Source organism: Microtus ochrogaster, linkage group LG3, assembly GCF_000317375.1.
Source record: "Microtus ochrogaster isolate Prairie Vole_2 linkage group LG3, MicOch1.0, whole genome shotgun sequence".
Lineage (NCBI taxonomy): Eukaryota > Metazoa > Chordata > Mammalia > Rodentia > Cricetidae > Microtus > Microtus ochrogaster.
In genome coordinates, this window is record NC_022029.1 from 1,591,045 (window position 1) to 1,613,304 (window position 22,260).

At 45.2% G+C, this 22,260-nt stretch overlaps 1 protein-coding gene across 1 annotated transcript in view; it reads left to right on the top strand.

Annotated features, from left to right (window-relative positions):
- The window catches only part of Ext1 (exostosin glycosyltransferase 1), a 291,435-nt gene that overhangs the window by 231,250 nt on the left and 37,925 nt on the right, over positions 1–22,260 (top strand). Inside the window, exons 2-3 of the mRNA XM_005360525.3 lie at positions 20,322–20,415; positions 21,882–21,989. Coding sequence (XP_005360582.1) covers positions 20,322–20,415; positions 21,882–21,989 — 202 coding nt within the window. The remainder of the gene's footprint in view (positions 1–20,321; positions 20,416–21,881; positions 21,990–22,260) is intronic.

Below are 22,260 nucleotides of genomic sequence, written 5' to 3' on the forward strand. Positions count from 1 at the left end.
GTTAGCCTAGAAAAGGCTAGATAGAAATGGCCAAGCAGTGATTAAAAGAATACAGTGTCCGTGTAATTATTTCAGGTAAAGCTAGCCGGAGGCGGCCGGGGTGCGGCCGGGGTAATGGGGATGCAGCCCCACTGCCCCTATTACTACAGTGTCCGGCAGGAGCAGCTGCGCTGTTGGGATTACTTATCGGTCTGTTTATTCTTATACTCAGTGCCAAGTCGTGGATTGTCTCTTTAGATCATATTGGTTCTCACTGCCACCAAAACTGTACCCATGCCTCCCCAAAAGCCTAGACTTTAACAGCCTTGCATAAAGACCCATAGAGTAATACGGAAATCCAAGGATGCCTCTGAATATGCAGAAGAGAATAACTTTGCAAAGAGACTGCTGAGGGCCTCTTCTGGGCTGTCCCGTGTAGATGCTGTGTGACTAGGGGCAAATCTCTTAACGTCTCTGTCCTTGCATTTTCTTGTCTGCAAGGGAGATTAATGTAACAGTACTAGCAGTGCAAAAGAAGTTTCTATATAGACGAAATTGAACAGAACTCCTGGAAAATTAAGCACTCGTTAGTTTGTGTGTGTGTGTGTGTGTGTGTGTGTGTGTGTGTGTGTGTGTGTGTGTATTCATCTCCCTTTGCTCCCCAGGGGTGTGTGTTAATGGATGGGAATGAGAGACACCCATTGCCCTGCCAGACAGTCATGTTTGGCCCTAACACTGGCATTCCTTTCTCCACCAGTACCTCCGCCACCCCCACCTGACTGACTTTGTTTCCATTGTTCTTGCATGTGTGGAGAATGCTGTAACTTGCTGCCCAGCATTCCTGCGTGTGCTTTTCTGGGGTGTTCTTTCCTCGCCCCTCGAGCTGTGTTCTCTGCGGTCCTCAGACCCAGCCTCTCTAGTCACTTGGGTGACTCTTTAGCTCCCATGTCACTTTGCAGCTCCCTGTCACCTCCAGTTGGTACATTGTCAGTGTGTGTGGTCCTGGTCGGCGGGATATCCTGCAGAACATATTCCAGCCACTGCCTCCAGCGGTTAATGCTCAGTCCGTATAGGCTCAGAGCAAGCGTAAGTTGACTGAATGAGTGGGGTACCCACTCCAAATTGTATGTATGATGCCTTTCTCGCCCTTGCCACACTAATCCCATCTCCCTGTACTATTTACCATGTAATAGGGATGAAAAGGAAGCCAAAGAAATGATCAAACACCTCTTTCAGAGCAGTACATTCCTACTTGATACCTTTTTGGCTGAAGGAAGAAGCATCTCACAGCCTTTCTCGCCAGGTCAGTTTAGTGAGGACATTTGCCATATGGACGTGCCCCATCTACTGGCTGAATCTGGTGGCTACACTCACAGTGGAATGTGAAGCCCTGAGTAGCTGGCCCTGTCGCCTATAAAAGTGGTTGAGGCTATGCAATCCTTTGGATCCCCGTCAGTGGCCCTTCTGACAGCCAGAACGACCATGAGTCAGGGTTTGCTTTCAGAGCACACGTTTCCCAGTTCACAACTCTACTCAGTAAGCTTTACAGTATTTCACACTTGGACTGAAGGGTTAAAACACACAGTGACATGTATTTAAACATCATTCATTGTTTAGTTAACCTCTGTGTATGATGTGGACCAAAAGTATAGCATACAACAAATGCTTTTCCCTACAAGATAGACAACAGACGGAGAGATGTGTACCCCCGTCTCCCACCCCCACATAGTGAGGGAATTACCTTTATGAACCATGAGTTCTAAGATAAAAATTTCAAAGAGCTCACCGAATCTACTGGCTTTCCTTTGACAGCCCCCACATACAGGCTTAAATTTCCTATAAGGCTCAATAAATAGAGTCTGTTGCTTTGCATAAGTGTATGAAAGTGGCAGGCTGTTCCCTTTGTCAATAAATGTTTTATGTCATCGCCTCCATGCTTGTGTAAATTATGAATTAGGCTTGGTGGAGTAGCCCAGCAGGGTCTGCCTGCTGAGGGTCAGCAGGCTGGCCTGTGACATTCGGCAGATGCTTCTCCATTGCAGAGTAACCTAGAAAATTGTTTGGGTAGAGGACAGTCAGGTCCTTGGGAAAAAAGCTCAAGGTGTCTGTGTGTCATATGGCTAATTTTATAGACCACATAAAGGGTTTTCCTGTTAAAGCCAAGTAGTTCATTGTCATTGAAGGACATGGCTCCTCTTTCATAGGAGAAGACATACTCCTCCAATGAACTATTTCTGATCCCCAGCCTCTTCACATGTGTACAAGGAGTTCTTAGCACGATGTGGCCATAAAGGTCATCACAATGGACACAAAGATAGCTCAGTGACTGCCAGTTTTCTCTGAGAAAGTGCAGTCTGGAGCTCCTGGAATGTCTTATTTATCATGAGAAGTCTAAGATCTCAATCTTCACGTGGAATCTGCTATTTTGAAAATGTTGGCATCGTTAGGCCCCATCTAGACCAAAGCAAATGTATCAGTGAGCAGGGCGGTTGCCCGTGATACTAATTGGTGGCCCAAGTTCGAGCCCCCATTGGAAATTCATCTCTGACACATGTAAAACATCTTGTGTTTACAAAGGACACTCCTGAGTCACTAGTGTGCAGCTGAAAATATAAAATGTGTATGTATTCGTGTGAAACCAAAATATATACTCAATATAATTAAAATATCTCAGTAGTAAAGAAATGTACAGTAGTGAACACACTTCTTTGGTAGACATTTTTCTTCCTGTATCTTGTTTATGATAGGATTGAAGCAGTTCAGAAGTAATGCATCCGTGTAAACCCTGGGCCTGAAGTCTGTTAGGTGTTTTCTGTCTTTAAAGTCTGATATTTTGTAGAGGTGACACCCATCTGGACTAATCCCTCCAACATCTTACTCTTCAGATTTCTACAGCAGGATTAATAAGAGTGGTATTTGAAGTCTTCTTGATTTGGCAAATATTCTGAGCTGTCTCTTGCTTCATTTTGTTTGAGTCGCTCCTGTTTGAGGTGCGAGCTGCCTGTCTAACCTATATTGGCCTTGAATTTGGGATCTTCCTTCCTCTCAGCCTTAGTGTTGGAATTATATACATATGGTACCATGTCCATCATTCTCAATTATTTTATTATTTCCTTTAAAGTATTTTAAATATGCAGTTACTGAGTCAATCTTCCTCATCATTAACCCCAAGTGTCCAGGGTGCAATCATGGTATCTCTACCCGGTGCTTGTTCAGTCCCTGAGATATTTCCCCGGGTGGGTGAGCTGAATGTACCTGTCGTGTTTAATGATTGCTTGCTCAGAGTAATTTCAGACAACTGAACATATATATGCCTAACATCCTCCTGGGGGATAGAAGGGGGACAGAATATGAATGTTTTAATTTATGCAGGATGCAGCCTCCTCCACACAGCCTGGAAATCAGCATGTGTGTGTGTGTGTGTGTGTGTGTGTGTGTGTGTGTGTGTGTGTGTTCTGTGTTTTAAGATTTCCTGGTACTTTATATGGATTACCCATGAGCATCATTATCATTTGTGTGACAATGTTTTGAAAGAGCTCATTTATAACTATTTCTGCTGGTATGAAACACCAGTGAAGTTAACAGCATCTCACACTGTGTGTTCATGGGGCATTTTCATGTTGTAATCCTAGCTACAGACCTACAGGCAGTGGTGGCTCACACCTTTAATCCCAGCATTCGGGAAGCAGAGACAGGTGGATCTCTGATTTAGAAGCCAGCCTGGTCTACAGAGTGCGTTTCAGGACAGCCAGGGCTGATACCCCTGTATCAGAGTGAGGGGGAACACCTCTGGACATATAGATGGTCAAGCCTGTGCCAGCCTTGGTCTCCAGTGGAATGGATTTGTTACTTGACATCCTGCACCCACACAAAGGGACACACAGACTGTGGTACTGTGTGTGAAACTGAGCACACACGTGTGTGGTCAGTTGTCATGGCTGTTATATCAGCATCATTTCCATGCGTTAAGGTATCATTTTGTGGGTTTCACGTGGTTTCTGATCCCTTCTGTGGATTCTACCTAGCTACTTTCCCACTCTACCTATGACTTTGATGTACAATATGGAAACAGAATCTGGGCATCTGTATTTTTTTCCCCAACCCTTTCTTCTAATTTGTTTCGAAGGGATCAGCAGCTGGTGGTTTGGCCTGGCCTGACCCCACACTACCGTCTCTGTTGCGGCACGGAACATTCTTGAGGAGGTACTATAACTCCTAAATTAGTCTAACAGGATGATAGATGAAATCTGTCTTGGTTCTGCAAAACCCAGTTGTGACTTTTGTTTTGGCTCTGGTCCAAACTAATTCCTTAATAACTAGAATTCCCTTGCCCACCTCTCTCCCCTTAGGGACCAGAATCAGCAGGCTAGCCTTGTCATTGTAGCAGAAAATATCTTCAGTGGCTTCTCCCAGCCTGGGCCTTGCAGCCATCACTACTGGTAGGAAGTTATTACTTATGGAAGGGCAGAAGCGAGACCCCAGGGCTCTTCCTACCAACACTTTTGTTCCCCAGGGGGACTTCCTGGCTGAGGCTGGCTTTCCTTTCTTTCCCAGACCCCTACCACGACTGATTCTTCCTGCAATTAAGTCATTTCCATTAGTTCATATCATGGTTTTCTCTCACCCTAGAGATGTAAAATGTTAGGGCAAAATACAGGCATTCATGCTGCTCGTGCATTTAGGGAGTTGGGGAATTTGCCTTTTAATTACTGTAAAAATATGATTATTTAGGGACGAAACACCATCTCTGCAGAGCCTGCAGAATTTTCTGCAGCAACAGGAATAGGGGCTCGTGAATAAGGACTAAAATAGGTAAATTGGCAGGTCCTGGGGGAAGAGCAAGCAGCGTGAACTGTAACCGTCCTCCGCATCCTTCGTTGGCTGCAGTCAGATCGTGAAGGTGCATCCCTGCCTCTCTTTCCTGTCTGTAACATGGGTTCATGCCAGTTGCCCCTCAGCTGTGGCTCAGCAGGCATCCGCAAGTGTCTAACAAAACCAACTTGTTAAGGCAAAGTGCTTACCTACCTAGAGCCCCAGTCTCTAATCACACTCATTTCCCAGGCAGAAAGAAGCCTCGGTCTTCGTTTTGCATAACATCCTACAGATTTAACTCTAGCTCACAGCAAGGTATCTTTGGTTTCTTAAGGCGAATAGCTGTGGCATGTGTATTTTGCTTCCCTTGATGTATTTTTAAGTTCTTAATGGCCTCTGCGGCCACTGTCGGCGCTGCGTCTCCACCTCTAGTTTTGCTGGGCACCGTCCTGTAGGTCTCAACTTAATCCCTACCTTCTAAGAGGATCAAATCTCTTTCCTGCGTGCTCTCATTGAGCCACCCATGAACACCGTAACTGAACACGTGCTGAATGAGTTTCTGCTGTTCTCCCCACATGAGACAGGGAATTGATTCTCCAAGCTCAATGGGTTTGTGGTGGTGCCCCTGGTGATAGGATACCTGGTACTTAGTAAGATTCCAGGAAGAGTTACTGATGGGTGGCTAGGTGCACAACGGATAGATGGACAGATGAATATATGAAATGTTCCTGTGTCCTGCATTTTATTTGATGTCTCTTCGTTAGCCTATCCTCATGACCTAGAGGACCCGCAACCTCTCACTCACTCACGAGTGTGCACTGCACACACACGGACATCCTAGAAGATGGCCTGTGGGGGGACCAAAGGCAGATGGTAGATCTTGGACTCAAAGCCCCGTGGCAAGTTGGGAAAGTGAAAATCACATAAAGTCTTAGGAAAAGTTGCTCAAATTTCTTCCATCTGGATGTAGAACTGAGGATGCTTTTGGTTCGCCCCTGCTCTGTGTCCTCAGGTATGGGGTAGAATACCCCAGAGGCAGAGATTGGCCTTGGGAAGGGTCTTGTGTCTGATTCAGGAGCACGTAAGAGCTCAGACCAATACCAGATGTGTCTCAGGATGGAAAATCATAACCGAGTCCAATAGATTCCTTTATAGTCCTTGTGGGATCCTTCAAGCTACAGCTTACTTATCTGGACCCAGACATCCTCTCCATGCAGCAAGGCAGGGAAGCAGTAAGCAGCGGCATTTGCTCCTCGGGTACTAAGAACAAACTGTCTCAGTTTGTATCTCCTGTCTGTTCTTAAAGTGAATTTAGACAAATTAGCTGTATGCCTCCATTTCTTCTTCCATAGACTAGGGGAAAGAAAGGCTGGGCTTTGTATAGCATGCGATTCCAATGCTCCACAGACTAAGGCAGAAGAATGATGAGTTCGAGTTCAGGCTGGGATACGTAACATGCCCAGTATGTCAAGGAAAGGTGGCGTGGAACAGGGTACATATTCAGCTTTTGGTGTTCTAATAGGCAGCTGGCCAAGTGGACATAAAGTGTTTTGCAGAGGACAGGACATGTCACAGATTGTCGATAGTCTCTCGATGTCATCAGTGGCATCATTTTGACTAGCTGCAGGAGTTTCTAATGGGAATTCTATGCCAAGCTCTATGGCTGCTTCCCTTTCAGGCTGTGACAGAAACCACAGTTTCTTCTACCCTGTCTGCCTAAGTGCCTTTGTCCCCAACAGTGTCTACAAGGACCCAAACGCAGTGTCCAGAGAACGGCCCTGATCATCCTACATTTCACCTTCAAATGTTTTCACAAGGGCTATTAAGACAACCTTAAACTGTCTGATAATCCATAGTGTGCAGTAGCTAGGGTGTGGGCTGTGTACACAGGCATGAAATAAATTAAATAGTGCTGACAGCGTGTGTGTGTGTGTGTGTGTGTGTGTGTGTGTGCGCACGCGCGCGCCCAGCCAGCCACCGTGCTTCCTTAGATCATTTAAGCACATTTCATGTAATGGAATGTGTTATGACTTCAGCAGCTTCTGAATAAAAGTTGGGGGAGGGAAAAAAATCTGAAACATGGCACTAGCCAGGCTCCCCAGGGGAGTTATTTAAGGCAGCTTGGGTACTTCTGTGGAAATCGGGCCCTGTTCTTTTAGAGTTCTGGCCCCTTCCCCCTCACTGGGGGGAAAAAATATATCCTTCTTTTATTTTTAGATTTGAGGTGAGAGTGTGAGTCCAGATCTACTGCCAAGCTGTCTTCCTTTCTCCGCTCACTTGGAGCTTGTCTTTTCAGTTTCGGTCTCATCTCTCGGTATCTTGGGCAGGTGGTTCGACCTCTTCTGACTTCCCTGATTTTCATCTGGGATGTTTAGATTAACTAACCTTTTGTGGTGTCTTCCAGCTGGTTAAACGTTTGATTTCATGATTTTCCTTCTTTGTTACAGGAAGCACGAAAACCATGCCTCGAACCTAGGAAAGTTTTCATTGACCACATTGAAAACTTAGGCTTTGCGTGTTCTGACTTAGTGTGAGTGCTGCTGTGTCCACGCGTGTACATTCATGTTTTCCTTTCTGATTTCTCCTCCCCTCCTTTTTCTGTCCTTTCTTGCCTTTCCCTTTCCTCCCTCCTTCTACTCCCCTTTCCTTTTTTGAGGGGTAAGGGTAGTTTAGACTTTATTTCTCCATTTCTATAGGCCTTGCTGGATGCATGGTCATTTGATCTCAGTGGAAACTGCCCATGCCTGGACGTACACCAGCCTTCTTGCTGTTGGCAGGTTTTGGAAGCCTGCAGCCAGGGTCCTAAGGCCATCTGAGTCACTGTTAATGAACCAGACGGCCTGAGATGCTCCAGCGGCTGCCTCTTGGCACTTGGCAGCCAAATCTTTTTTCATGTTAGTTTCAAGGTTGTCAGATATCATTATCCCCAAGTATTAAAATTTTCAAAGAAAGGAGGCAGTGTGTTTGATTTATAGAATAATTATCTAACTTCAGCTCCAACTTGGCTTTGGCAATGGTTTTGCAAGCACTCGAAAATTAAATCCATTTTTTATGGCACTACAAGGCATTATCTCACAGCAAATGATAATTAAACACCTGTGAAATCAATTAGCCCTTTAAGCAGGGGGAAAAAAAGTTTTCCAATTATGTTTTCACACCTCCAAAACTTTTATAATTCCAAACTCAACACTTGTGGAGAGGGGTATGGTTGATTGGCTGCTGCTGGGCTAACTTTCCGTTAAAGATCATGCCTAAGTTTTGCTCAGAATCCATCCTGAGACAGTTTGTCGTGAGGGCATGCATAGGAAGAGGACGGAACCACCGCAGCCGTCAGCTCCCCACAGCTGTGTGTCTGACACACAGCTGAGACATCACCTTCTCTAAAAAGGAAGTGACTCACTTTGTTTTGATGCCAAGTTTTACATGGCGGTTTATTTGAAAGTCGGGAGGCCTTAGTGGAAACGGCGGCGCAGTAAGATGTTCCACGTGACAGAAGTGCTCGCTCTTGAAGGCCCCGTACCCAAGAGTTTGGAACCAACTTCAGTTCTGATTCACACCCTGAAAACAGCCCAACTGGCTGACAGCTAAAATGTAATACAATGGGAAACCCTTCCAGTAGCCCTTTTTCTTCCTCACTTTTGGCCGTGGTAACAAATTCACTTTTCCGGATGCTCTTGGAAAACAGCCGATATTTCCTTAGCAAAGACGAGCATACTGCCTTTGACGTCTACCTGTGACTCAGAACAAAAGCTGCTCCAAGAAGGGTTAGTCTCATCCTTTCTGATGCTTGCAAGTACTTGAGTTGGCTCAGTGTTTTCTGATTACCTGCCTTGCTACGTCCTCAGGACACCTTGCTAAGTAGACAAGACCAGAATGATGCTCAGTTTTATCAACAAAAGTCGACTCAAGTCAATATAGCTTGCTTAAGATGAGTCAGGGACCAGGTCCAGAGCAGAAAGTTTATGTGACTATTAGTTCCTGCAAGCTTTACTGCATCACTCTACCTAAACAGGTTAAATGATGCTTCAAAAAATATTTTAGATGGTCCCTGAAGATATTTTTAATGGGTCTTGTTTTTAAAGCAGATGGCATTTAGAGATGTTGACAAATATTAGCTTTAACTGAAGAAATAAGGCTAACATTACACAGGACAAAGATGAAAAAGGACTTTTCAAGATCTGTTTGGAAACGTGTGTGACGCTGTCTTGTGAATGCCAACAGCCGTTGGATGCTTTGCAACCCTCATAAGCATTACAGGCCCTGAAGAATGAGCTGAGGGTTGAACGCTCTGACATTTGTTCAACAAAGACATCATAAAAGATTACTCTAGGCCGGACGTGTACTCAGGACTGGGGTAATAGCAGTGGACAAGAAAAGGTGTCTTCCTGCTGTTACACAGTGTATGTTAGGTTTCGGCGGGAAATAACAGGGAGCCCTCAAAAGACTATGTGCCTGAATTCAAGCAGTCCTCAGTGTCTGGTCTTTGAGCGCCTCTCTGAAGAGTATGCACACTGATGAGCATCTTGGAAAATATCTGGAAGAAGAATGTTCCCGTGTAAGGACACAGCAAGTATGAGAATGAAAGCAAGTATGCTGTGCTGAGAAACTGAGAACTGTGCAGCTAGAGATAGTAAGCAGGAAAAGGGGTGTTGAAGTTGTGTGTGGGGGCCAGTTTTAATGGGTCCCCATATCCAGGGGCGTAGATACTGTTCAAAGCGGCTGGAGGAGCCATTGGGATAAGTTTACCTAGAGCCTGGCATTTGACAGGGTTCTTTAGTCATTTGGTAGGAAGCAGATTTCAAGGGGATAAGACTGAGCTTGGTCTGTTTTAAAGCCAACAGGAACTCGAATGCGCTTCTGTTGCTGAGGTCATTCTCCTTGGAAAGGGAGAATAGCGCTGGTGAATCATGGGAGCACACTCTGGCATCTGCAGAATGACAAATTCTACTACTAGGCAGTCCTAGACCGCTTTGCATCCTTGCTTCCCTGGCTCTTGGAATACTACCTGGCTCTGTACTCATTTGTTCAATATACTGGTTACTTTTTCATAGCTGCAACAAAAATACCTAAGAAGGGAATTTCAAAGAAGGAGTTCTTAAAAGAATATACTCTATTTAAGTGCTACTGTGTGTATATTGTGTGTCTGGCTATTCGTAACTGAACCATGTGTGTACAAGAACAACTGAGGGTCTGACTAGGGTGTCTGATCCCCTGGAACTGAATTTACAGGCAGTGGTAAGCCACCATGGAGATGTACTCTTAACCACTGAGCCACCTCTCCAGCTCCCAAAGAAGGAATTCCTTATTTTAGCTTAATTCTGATATTTAGCAGTATCTGAGATTTCAGTCTACAAACCTTTGCCCTGTTGATCTGAGTTTATAAGGAAGTAGGAGCATTTGGGAGCTATGAATATGCTCAGAGCTTGGTAAACTGAAAACAGTGAGAGACAGGAGGAGGTCAGAATAAGATGTGAACATCTAAAACATGCCCCCAGTGATCTACTGCCTCCAGTATGGTTCCAACTTCCAAAGTTTTCACTGTTTTACAAAAGTAGCATCACTAGCTGGGAACCAGTTTTTAAACACACGAGCCTGTTCAAACCTTAACAATGCCAGAGCACAAAGACATCCCCAGGAACATCTGGTCTACCTCCTTCCCGTCACATGCATCAATTTTCCTTGTTCCAGAGCCCTGTTTCAGTATGAGACATCTCTTTAGCAACTTCTCCAGAGACTTGTAGAAAAGATAACCAGCTGGAGGAAAGGAAGGTGATTCAGCTCCATTACTGTCTCTCCCAATGTAATATTGTGCTTCTGCCAAAGGAAATGGCAGAATCTAGACTCAACCTTCCCAGTCCCTAAGAACTCAGCTGTCATACACTGGTGGTCCAGTCCACCATCAATATGTAACACTCTTTTTTTTTTTTTACCATTGCACAAATGTTTTATGTCACTTGGTCACACCCCTGCATTTGCATGTCTATACACCCCCATACCAAAGGGGGAAAGTTATACTTTCTGTTGACATCTTCTTTGATGAAACTTACATCTTACACTTGAGCGCCCTAGATTACTGCAGCACTCAACCATACTAATATAGGCCATTCCAAGGCCTTGTTTGCATGGTCAGTGTCGAAGGCCCAGGACTGAGTTGTTCCTGTCTTAAGTCAAAAATTAAAAGCCAGTAATGGTGATAGTGGGGGAGAAGATGGCAAGGCGAGGTTACCCAAACAGGGCTATTTTCCAAGGTATTTTGTAATCCCTTAAGTACAGGGATCAGACAGAAGGTTTAAGAGCTGACAAAGAGAGCAGTGTCTCAGACAGGCTCTGTCTCCATCCTTGTCTTCCCTGGCTAGGAGAAAAGCCCATCAGGAATTCCAACCATTTGCCTCACCTAAGGGCAGACACGGGTAGCCAGGGAGGATAAGGTGTCTTTTCCTACTTCATTAAGGGAAGTTTGTGGAACATTAGGGTGAGCCCGTTCCTTCTGTGGGTGGAAAGCCCTTCCTTTTGGACTGAGTCAGTGTTTGTCCTTGGAGAGAAGCCGCCAGGAGGGTCTGCAATTGTTCTCCTCAGCTCAGGCCTGGAGGAAGGGCAGGAGCGTGCTCAGTGAGAACACCACTGTGCATACATTTGACGTGATTTTCACATAATGCTATTTATCAGGCCTGGTGAAGCACAAATTTCCAATTCTCATCACTGTTCAAGGAGAAGATAACTTTTTAACAAGTTGCCAGACCTTTAGAAATAAAGACAGAGAAAATGGGGTTTTAACTGTACAAAAGGAAAACCAAGAACACAAGATTGATTTCTGTTTTGTTTTGTTCCGAGTCCCGTTGAAATGGAGCATCACCTTAGTTTTATCAAGGCTTGGTTTTATCAAGACTTGGATATATGCTTATTGGTTAAAAGTTGAGCTTGTCATAACGAAGAGTTATACCATTTCATGTTCACCTTTCTTCTTTCAAAGTCCCTATTAACACAATGTAAACCGGCAAATGCTAGTTATAGGTAAGTAGGTGGGTTGTGGGCCAAGAGATAGTAAGACCTAAGTCCTGACTCGTGAAGCCTGAGGGATGGAAGGCATAAAAACGAACAACTCAGTTGAGTGAACATTAGATTCAAGACAGGGCATGGGATGGAGTGGTCATAGGGACTTCTTCTAGACATCAGGGGAGGAAGTTAGGCGGACAGGCAGAAGAGGCTGAAGTGGTCATTTCTGGTTTAGGACTTGAGTGGTCACGGGGAACTTACTCTAGGCAGCCGGAGTAGAGAAGTTAAGCAGAAAGGCAGGGGAGGCTGAAGCTTTCACTTCTAAGTCTCTGTCATCCTCACCTCTCCACATGAGGGAAGCTGTCCTGAGAATATATGCTCCCTGCTGCCTGTCCTGCCAAGTCCTCATAACCTTTACTCTACATTTCCTGGCCCCGTTCCACTTGGCCGTCTCCTGTGGCACAGCACCTAGGGAAACGCTAATGGTAAGATAATGCCCTTGGCCTTCTCCTTTCCTGAGTGGCCTGTTATATATCTCTTCTGAACCATTTATCCATGCAAGGCCATTGTCGCAGTGTCTCCTCTTCCCTCTGTACCCAAGTAACCTTTTATTTAGCCCTGTCCCAAATGCTGTACCTCTAACCGGAGAACTTAGACTCAAGCATCTTGGAACTGCATTCCTCTCGGAATAGTTTTCAAATCCGGCACTGAAAGTATAAAAGCAGACGCAACAACAAGACCCGTGTCCTCCTGAAAGCTCCTGAGATTGATGTCACAGGGCACAGTGTGTTACAAATCTCTGTCTTCACCTTTGCAACCTCTGTGTTACTCTCTCCTAGGAAAGGCTCTGAGGGACTATAGAGCACACAGCCAACGCTGCTTTCCCTTACACAAATGCCACAAAGCCTTCGAGCAATGCCTGCACCATCGCCTGTGAAACAGGAACAATAGTTGCACCTACTCCTTGCAGAGGTTCTAACGATACAATGCAATGGGGAATATAGATTGCGTGGCGCTGTGCCCCGCCCACGGCAAAGGCTGAACCAGTGGGATTATTAGTAGTATAATTATTATCATTAGCGGTTATCGTATTTATTCATGTGTTTATATATTAACCATCAAGCTACTGTTTAATGAGCAGGAACCAGGATGGTTTTTTGAGACAAGGTCTTTCTTGGTAGCCCTCACTGCCCTGGAGCTAGCAGTGTGGATCTGCCTACCTCTGCTGCCTGAGAACCGGGACTAAAGGCTTTTTCCACGAGGATGTTATCTACCCTTTTGGAAGGACACGATATATTAATCATACTTGCTAAGTTTGTGAGTGAGTGTGAGTGACTGCCAGTGACTATTCAAGGTAGGAGTGCAATGGACAAGATTCAAAACGATAGGGATTCTGACTCGGTGTGTTCAAGAGCATATTTGATAACGAGCATCCCCTTTCTCTCTTTCTCTGGGGGTGAAAGACAGGTGTCACTCTATCCGCCATATTAAACCTATGCCTATGGCGGTCATGTGACGACAGAGTCAGTGCCTCTCCCAAGAGCCTCAGCCTCCAGAGTGCTACCTTTCACCTCCTGTCCCTGTGTTGAAGTGATTTTAAATTGACATATGGAGAAAACTGTCTTCTGTAGAAGCCAGGAAATACGAAAAGATGGTTGTCAGTGCCCATCCTTGGTTTTGTACACCCATCCCTGCCTGCAGCAGACAGCCTAGAATTTAGAATTGGTAGTCTCACATCATAGGTCACAAAGGAAGGAATACCATCTAATCCTTGCCATGACTGGTTGGTTGCCTGTTGAATCTTCAAGACAAGGAATTGCACCACCTTTAAGTAACAGCTGCTGCTGTAGGGGCATTGCTGACTGTACCTAAGGCTGTCGCTGCTCTGCTAGGTCATAGTCAGTACGCAGTTCCATGTGTTTGGATAACTGATTGACATGTATGTAAAGCAGCTCAGTTATGTGCAAAAGACCTGTAAGTTATGTGTCAGGTGGACACAGATTCCGCCAACCGAACAGATAATCTGTAACCACTGGAACCTGTGCTTTCCCATGCCGTGAGTACATTTCCATGCCGTGTGTTTCCTAGACCTTAGCACGGTGGCCACCGCAGGTGACCCCTGGGACAACATTTTGAGGAGAAAGAGCCCTCTAAGTGGCAGCTGCTGGGTGAGGGGTCCAGAGATGAGTTGAACTGCTTCATAGTTGTCTCCATAAGAATTGCATGTTTTCAGACACCACACGTTTCGTGGACTGACCAGAAGAATCAGGCCCCTAGAGTTGGGACACTGGTGTCACGGTCCTAGCGGTGACTTCCGTTCCCAGTGTTCTGAGCTCTGCCTGTGAAGGATGCGTTTGGGATCATGTCATTCTTTCTCCCGAGCTCTTCAGCGTCTCAGACTCACCCTCCTGGACTAAGGTCTGAGCTCCAGGAAGGAGCAAGCCAAGTCATCCTATGGGTCCCCCTCCTGAGCGAGCAGCCTCGTTAACCCTTTCCAACTCACTCCAAATTGTGTGCTTTCCCTCACCTTGGACCCTTTGTTCCTGATGCCCGCTGCTTCTAGCCTAGAAATGCCCATCCCTTCCCTGAACCTGCTAGTTCGCTCCCCCATCAGTACTTAGCCAGAAGTCCTATAAATCTGTGTGATCCTTGTTCTCCCTTTCTTCATTAATGCCACCTGTGGCCATGCCTTATCTTCCCTGCATAAACCAGACCGTGCCCCCACATGACTATCTCTCCACCCACCCACCCGCTCCTCACATTGATTTTTGATTTTCCAACAACTTCACAGTCTTTTGACTGGACCGGGAGCTTCTTAAGTGGTGCACGTGAGAGACATCCTCCTGACTTTTGCCGAATGGGTGGAAGAAAACACACACACACACACACACAGAGAGAGAGAGAGAGAGAGAGAGAGAGAGAGAGAGAGAGAGAGAGAGAGAGAGAGAGAGAAGTTGCTGCGCGTAGTTGTGATTCATTTTCCTAATCCCCGGGCACTCTGTGGAACTTCAACCATCCCAAGCATTTTTCTGCTGATTTTCTTTTCATAAGAGGTGGGACTCAAACCTGGGTGTAAACAGAGGAAGAGTAACTACCGACAAGGGTCAGGGCTGGCAGGAGCAGATGAGCCCCGGATGTTCCCCCAGTTCATAAATAAGTAGTTGAAACAAACTACCACCCCCAGCAGACCGGAACTGTGTGAGTCTGGAGATTAGAGGCCCCTTGCTGCCTTCCTCCCTGTCCTGTGTGGCTAGCAAAATGGCAGGATCATTTGGCAAATGCACTGTGACATTGGGTCTACGGGAACCGCAGGAAGACGGCAAGCCACACCAGTGCAGCGTTTGAGGACGAGAAAGATGCTCTTAAACTCCACGCTGCTGCTGTGGTCTGGCGTGCGGCTTCTGTTTCCCTTTTCCAGGGCCTGCTTCACATTTGTCTCTCGGCTGTCTCGGCAAAATCTGTTTTTATTTTATTTTATTTTTATTGTTGGTAGTTTTTAAAAAAATGTTTATTCCATCCCTTCTGATATAATTTGCCATAATAACTTGCAATTGCATACTGCTTTCCTGATTATGCTGCATGTACATAATTTCATTTGAGCTCCACAGCTTTGAGACTGAGCTAAGAGATTTGCATGGGGGTCACACAGGCGATGCAAACTCTAGATGCTCCAGCCCAGATTTCCTCGTTCACAACTGCCTGAATTCCCTGTTACTTGCTGTCTTTCTTCAACTGTGGTGATGATAACGAGCATTTTTCCTAATTGTTTACAAGGTGCCATTGCGTTAGTTAAAATGTATCCTTTGATGAGCCCCAGGGAAGGATCATCCCCGATCATCCCCTTCCGATGAACAAGGAAACTGAACCTAGACAAACTACCATTTCCTCAGATCACCTCATTTGCATACAGCAAGCCTGGAATGTGAACCTCGGGGTTTGGCTGCTTGACCACCGAGCTCTTTGATTACTAAGTTCTTAACCACCAGGCTTGGGCTGCTCAAAATGTCCTGTGTTTTACAAAGAATTCACATAGAATCCGGGGCTCTCTCCCCAGAGTTCTTGATTCAGCAGGCCTGGGTAATCCTGAGATCTCTGCAGTTCCCAGGGAAGGCTGGGAGAACACTTGGAGGTTTGATGGGTACCATTCTGCACCACCCCTTGCCAGTTGCACTGACTCACTACTAGAAACAATGCATTTTGTAGGGTGACAAAAAAAAAAATTCAAACATGTGCTGTTCCATAGCTTGTTTTAAATGTGGTATATCCCATACATTATTCAGGACAACCATAGGAAGAAAAGCATTAGAACTATTGAGTGGTCCTTGTTTTCTAGGTTAAATTCAGGGCCACGTCCTTTTATTGCATGTCTCTTTGTGGCCACGTAGGAAAACTCTTCTACCTCCTGTGTCATTTGTGTTCTTACCGCTGGAGTGGGGACTGTCATGCCTGTCTGCACAGTGGAGCAAAGGGGTTTATCAGTTAAAGGTGGAAGTTCTTTGAGAGCGGTTGTCACAACTCCTTTCCCACTCATGTAGGCTGGTGTGCTTGTCTTTAAGCTATGCGTGATTAGAACATGCTTTGCGCTTCCTGACTTAATCAGGAGAACTGGTGTACTTTACACGATTGTCCTCCCACTTGACCTCTCAAGCCCGCCGGTCTGTCTCCCCGACCTCTAACCGATGATAGCCACCACTCGGTTCTTCATCCCCGTAATTATGCGCCACAAGTGTTGTGAAAATGGAGCTATGCAGTGTGTACCCTTTAGGGGGTGGCTTTGGACTTAGCATTAGCATCCTCGGGGTTCTCGTGTATCCGAGTAGTTTGATCCATTTCGTTTATTCTATTTGTTTCCCGAGAAGTGTTCTAGGCTATGTGTATACCGTTGTCCGTTGCCTCATTCACGCCTTGAGGGGCATCTTGGTGCTTTTCACTCTGGGGCCATTACAGTTAAAACTGCTCTACACATTGGCGGACAGTTTTTCCATGTAAAAATAAGTCTTCATTTCTCTGGGTCTGGGATAAATGCCCAAGCCCAAGTGTTGGGTCATATGAAAAGTCCATTTTTAGTTTGAGGAGGAACTGCCAAATTGTCCCCAAAGCGACCTCACCATTTTTCTCTCCTACTGGCACAGTGAAAGAATTTACATTGTCTGCACCTTATCAGCTGTCCTCTTAAATAATGCCTAGTGGTGCCTCATTGTGTTTTGATTTCCATTTCTCCAAGGACTAGCAATATTCAGTATCTTCCTGCGCTCTTCTTGGCGCCTTATTCATTTTCTTTGGGGAAAATATCAGCTCACATTCTTAGCCCATGTTTACATTGGATTCCCATTTTGTTAAGTCAGAAGTGTTCTTTATGTATTTTAGACAAAACTTCCAAATCAGACGTATGATTTGGGAATGTTTACTCGGCTTCAATGGCTTGTCTTTTTCCTTCCCGGTAGGAGTTGGGTGTGGGTGTGTCTCCCACCGTGCAGTTCTCAGTCCTCATAGGCAGAAGTGGAAACAGGCATAACGGAGCAGGTCATGGGACAGGTGCCAGTCACCTAAGGCTGGGCAGATTTCTCAAACGGACGTTTCTCTCTTTCTTTTGTGCCTTCGAGAAAGTTTAAATCCAACTTTCTTTAATTTTTACTAGTAAAATATTTGGGGGAACATTCCACAGGGTTCCTATGTGCCACACCGAAGTGATGGCTCTAGTTTTCTTTGCTGATATGATCCCCTTTAGAAGATTTTATATCTTACCCACTGTCTATTCGTTCTTGGGTGGATAAACCAACTACCTCTGAATAGGGTCTGTCTGAAAGTGACAGTATCGTCAGAAGTGTTTCTTTGAAGGACAGATGAATCAATGAATGGGTCAGTTAAGTAAAAGGGCATCCCACGAGGCGGAGTTAAAGGATAACAAACAAGAAATGCCCCCAATTAAAACCGGTAGCTGGCCTGATTAAAGGGCATCGATATCTTTTCACTTAAAATACCTCCGTATTTCATGAACTCCTTGACCAATAGAATCCAGAAGAGAAAAAAAGTTTATGGGATGAGCATGCTGAAAAGTTGGAATGGAAAACATTTATCTCAGTTCTCATCTTTTGTTGCCATGGGAGACGACATAACCAAGGCAACTTATAAAAGTAAGCTTTTAATTGGGGGCTTGCCTACAGTTTCATAAGGTAAACCCATGACCATCACAGTGTCGAACATGGCAGAAGGCAAGCAAAGCATTGGACCACTCAGGGGTATGGGAAGGGTGAGACTGAGCCTGATGTAAGACTTTTAACACTTCAAAGCCTACCCACTATGGAACACATCCTCCAACGAGGCCAGACCCAATTCAGTTGAGAAAATGGATGCCCAAAAGACATCTGTGTTAAGCTCATGGTCTCATAGCAGGTACTAACTGGCTCACACGGTTTCACACATCTCATGCTATGAATGGCTTCAAGCTTCAATCATGTGGCTTCGTTTGCTACATCAGCAACTAATGCTTCTGTAGACCCCTTTAAAAGTCAACACCCCGGTGTAACTGTCGCTTGACTTTTCCCCAAGAGTTTTCTTCCCTTCTTTTCCTTCCACACACTCTAGAAATTAAATTCTGCAAGTGAAGACTTTGAAACTTGTTACCATCCAGGACACTAATAAGATTTTACATTTTTAGCAGTTTAATGATGAGGATGTAGGACTCTGTGCTGGTCCCTCAGGGGTTTCTATTCTGGGTATCTGTTAAACCTTGCAGTGGTATGAAGCATATTCGACCTTTCTATATTAAAAAAAAAGATCAGTTTAAGTTTCACGCATAAATTTGTGTCTGTATATTCTTTCCCTCTTCTCTACCTATTAGGTAGAATTCAGACAACATCCACATTTGAACTTGAAGATACTTGTCAGTTATTTTTCTGTGTTTGGTGAAAAAAGAGACGTCCTTACCATCAAAATTTAATATTTTTATTTAGCTAAATTTGATCCTTCTTAAAAATCCTTTCCACTTTGAAGTCCATTGCAGCTTAATTAATGCAGCAAGGGCTTTTTATTTTGCTCTCAATGGAGATAATCTTAATCTATTCACAGTGACCTTTTCTTGTGCAAATTAGTTGTACATGCTTGTTTAAGCAAATGGTCCTTTTGCATGATGTCTCTTCTTAATGACGGGTTTATAATTGAAAATTGGCTTACTCCCATATGCCTAGTTTATATGAGAATATAAAAATAGATGTGGACTTTAAAAATATGAATGTATATATCAATATCCCCCCCAAAAAAGAAGAGGGAAGAACCCAGTGCCTTCAGGCTATGGTTAAATTAGACTATTAGAGTTGGAAAATGCTGATGACATATGCTGCTGTCAGAGGCGCACCTGTCTGCTTAGCCCTGGAAGTGCTTGAAAAATGAGAGTGATTTCATCTCGGCTGTACGATTCCGAGCCTTTATAGGACATGAGGTATCGCTAGCTCCCCAAGTTTTCTTAAACTCCTAATGAAGTCAAAACTGCACAGCTAGGAATGTGTTTGCTGTTAATCACTTTTAAAGCGGGCGTCTCGAACAATTAAATGCTTTTCGTCGGTCCAAACATTTTGCTGACAACAAGAGACAGGTGATACTTGTGGTATGATCATTTGTCTAGAGTGTTCCCCACCCCCCATAAAACAAAAACTGACCAACAAGCAAACACAAAACAGCACAATACTATTAAATGGCATTTGAGTTAAAAGAATAACCACCCGTTCTCTATCCCAGTTTCCAATGCTTCCCTATTAGTTTTCTTTCTTTCTCATCTGCAAGTGAGCTTTCTTCTGACCCCCACCCACCCCGCCCCACACAACCCTGCTCCCCCTGCACCCTCCCCCAGTCTTTCTGCTGAAAGTCAAAGCAACCATTCTTATACTGGAGCACTGTTTGTCGGGAGTCACTGAATGTTCCTGGTTAAATGTAGAAACTCCAGTTTGAAGAGAAAACGAATGTTGGCTTGTGCTTAGGGTGGAGGTTTCCGAAGTATCTTTTAATAGAATAGAGAACAGGAACATTTAGTGTTGCTGAGTGGCATGGCATTAAGGGAGAAGCAGATGCAGAAGGGATGCTGCTCCTGCCATGGGAGCAAACTATTTCACTAGGACAAAAACTACTGCATGGTGCACGCCTTAAATCCCAGCACACAGGAGGCAGAAGTGGGGGGATCTCTTAAGTTTGAGGCCATCTGGCTTCTGCATAGCAAGTTCTGAGCCAGCCAGGGCTACATAATGGGACCTTGCCTCTCCCCATCTGATTTTGAGGAACAGAAGCTAGGCAAGACAACTTGGTATGAGAATCATTAGACCTGTCTTTTTATAAACTGTTTGCAAAAGAGATCCTTATTGCTTTATACAGCTTGATTGTTCCTATTTGTTCTCCCCATGCAACAAGCTCTCTGAGCACACATGGAAAAGGGAGGGTAGCCCTTTCCCGGGGCTGTTGTGCAGGATAAAGGGACACACCCCATGACCCTCAGCTGTCCGGTTTTCCTCTTGGATTTTCTCTTGCTGACCATGCCCCTTTTGTTCTAGGTATGATTATCGGGAAATGCTGCACAATGCCACTTTCTGTCTGGTTCCTCGTGGTCGCAGGCTTGGGTCCTTCAGATTCCTGGAGGCTTTGCAGGTAAGAGACTATGAAACTTCTCATCCTTGCATTGAGGATGGAAGCCAAACTGGTTTCCGCCTTCTTACTCTTATAGAATAGTCTAAAAGAAGCCATAGCTTTTGCTGCGGATGTAAAAAAAGACAAAATAAAACAAAAAAACTACTTCCAAGAAAATCTGATCTCGTTTGAAGAGTCAGAATTGGGAACAAGATTGACTCCCTACCCTTGGACATAAGAGGACCAAATGGTCTCACCACCCAGGAACTGGATCTTCAGGGACACATTTGCAAACAGAAGGTAGATGGGTAGATATAATTGGCAATCTAGCTCCTGAGTTTGAAGAGGGGACTCTTCCTCTTTTCCAGCAAGCCAGTCTCGGGTCCACCGACAGTGGGTTGTTGCTATTATCCCCCCCCCCAAAAAAAAAAATGAAACTGTGGGTTAGGTCCTCACCTTGGTCCTCTGTGAATTCTTCTAAACTCTTAGAGAGTGATGGCACTTACTTGCCCTGATGTTCCAGAGCCCTGCAGTTCAGAGGAAGCTCTGCTGTTCAACCCTTCTCCTGCTGCTCCTGCAGCCGGCCTTCTTAGAGGGCAGGGTGAAACATGCTCTCTCCCTCTCGTCCTTCCTTCCTGTCCTCCCAGTAATTTGCACCCTGTCTGAATCTTTGTATTTGAGGAGGGTTATGTCGCGTCTTCACCCTGCCGTGCCAATTATGAGTCCTGTTGTATCCTCAGGCTAAAGAGCTCCTTTCTATGGTGGGGCATCCTATGGTGCTTTGTGTACTTTGAGAAGCATGCCACCCACCCACTAACATTCTTGCAGCTTCATGGGTGTCGCGAGGAGCAGATTGCTCCCTGGGTTGGATAAAGACTTCTTTGGAAGCTACACTGTGTCTTTGGCGTATTGGTGTGCACTGACTGTACAGACTGGAAATGGGCATGGCTGTGGTTGGCAAGGCTCCATGCTGGAGGGAACGAAGTTTTGAGCTAGGTGTTTATAGGGCAAAGGAAAGCTAGAGACTACGATAGTGAAGTTCGCCAACCTGGAAAGGCTGGGCCCTCTCCTGCTCTCCGTTAGCTCATGACATTGGGGTGAACCATGACAGAAGTGGATCTGTAGCACTTACATGGACAAAATTATTATGTTCAAGGTTGATTTTATGCTCGGATTCTATTGGTGAAAGCTTTTGTTGCATCAATAAAACTTAGGCAACAAGGCCCGTCATCTCCACGGAAGTAAAGTCAGCCAAAATCACGCGTACTAGACTAGAAAAGTTTAGGATCAGTCTAAGGCAAGACTTGAAGTCTTAGAATCCATTGATTTGTTAATTCTGAACCACTTACTTTCTTCCTGGCCTGAGCAGTCCGGGACCCATGTAACATAAGCAGTGCCGGCAATTGAGCTTGTCCTGATTCTTTTCCTGATTGGAACGGTTCCTGCGGTCACTGTCCTCACACTCACGAAATCTTCCCTCTGCTCAGGCTGCCTGTGTCCCTGTGATGCTCAGCAATGGATGGGAGTTGCCATTCTCCGAAGTGATTAATTGGAACCAAGCTGCCGTCATCGGCGATGAGAGATTGTTATTACAGGTAAGGAAGGGGCTGTGGCCTTGGGCGGGACAGCAGATTATTGCTGCCCCCACCCAAACTTTCAAAGAAGATGGCTCCAAAAGGTCAGCTCCATAAAAGAAATTTTATCGGGAGAAAATTGCCTGTGTCATCGTGAATATGAAGTCGTTGAATATGATATTGTTCGCTTTCTGACACAAAATCTGTCCAGGTCCACAGACTATATTCTGGGAAGCAGCTGATAAAATGCCTGAGCTTTGTTCAGTGAGGAGAGGCACATCCCCCCGCCCCC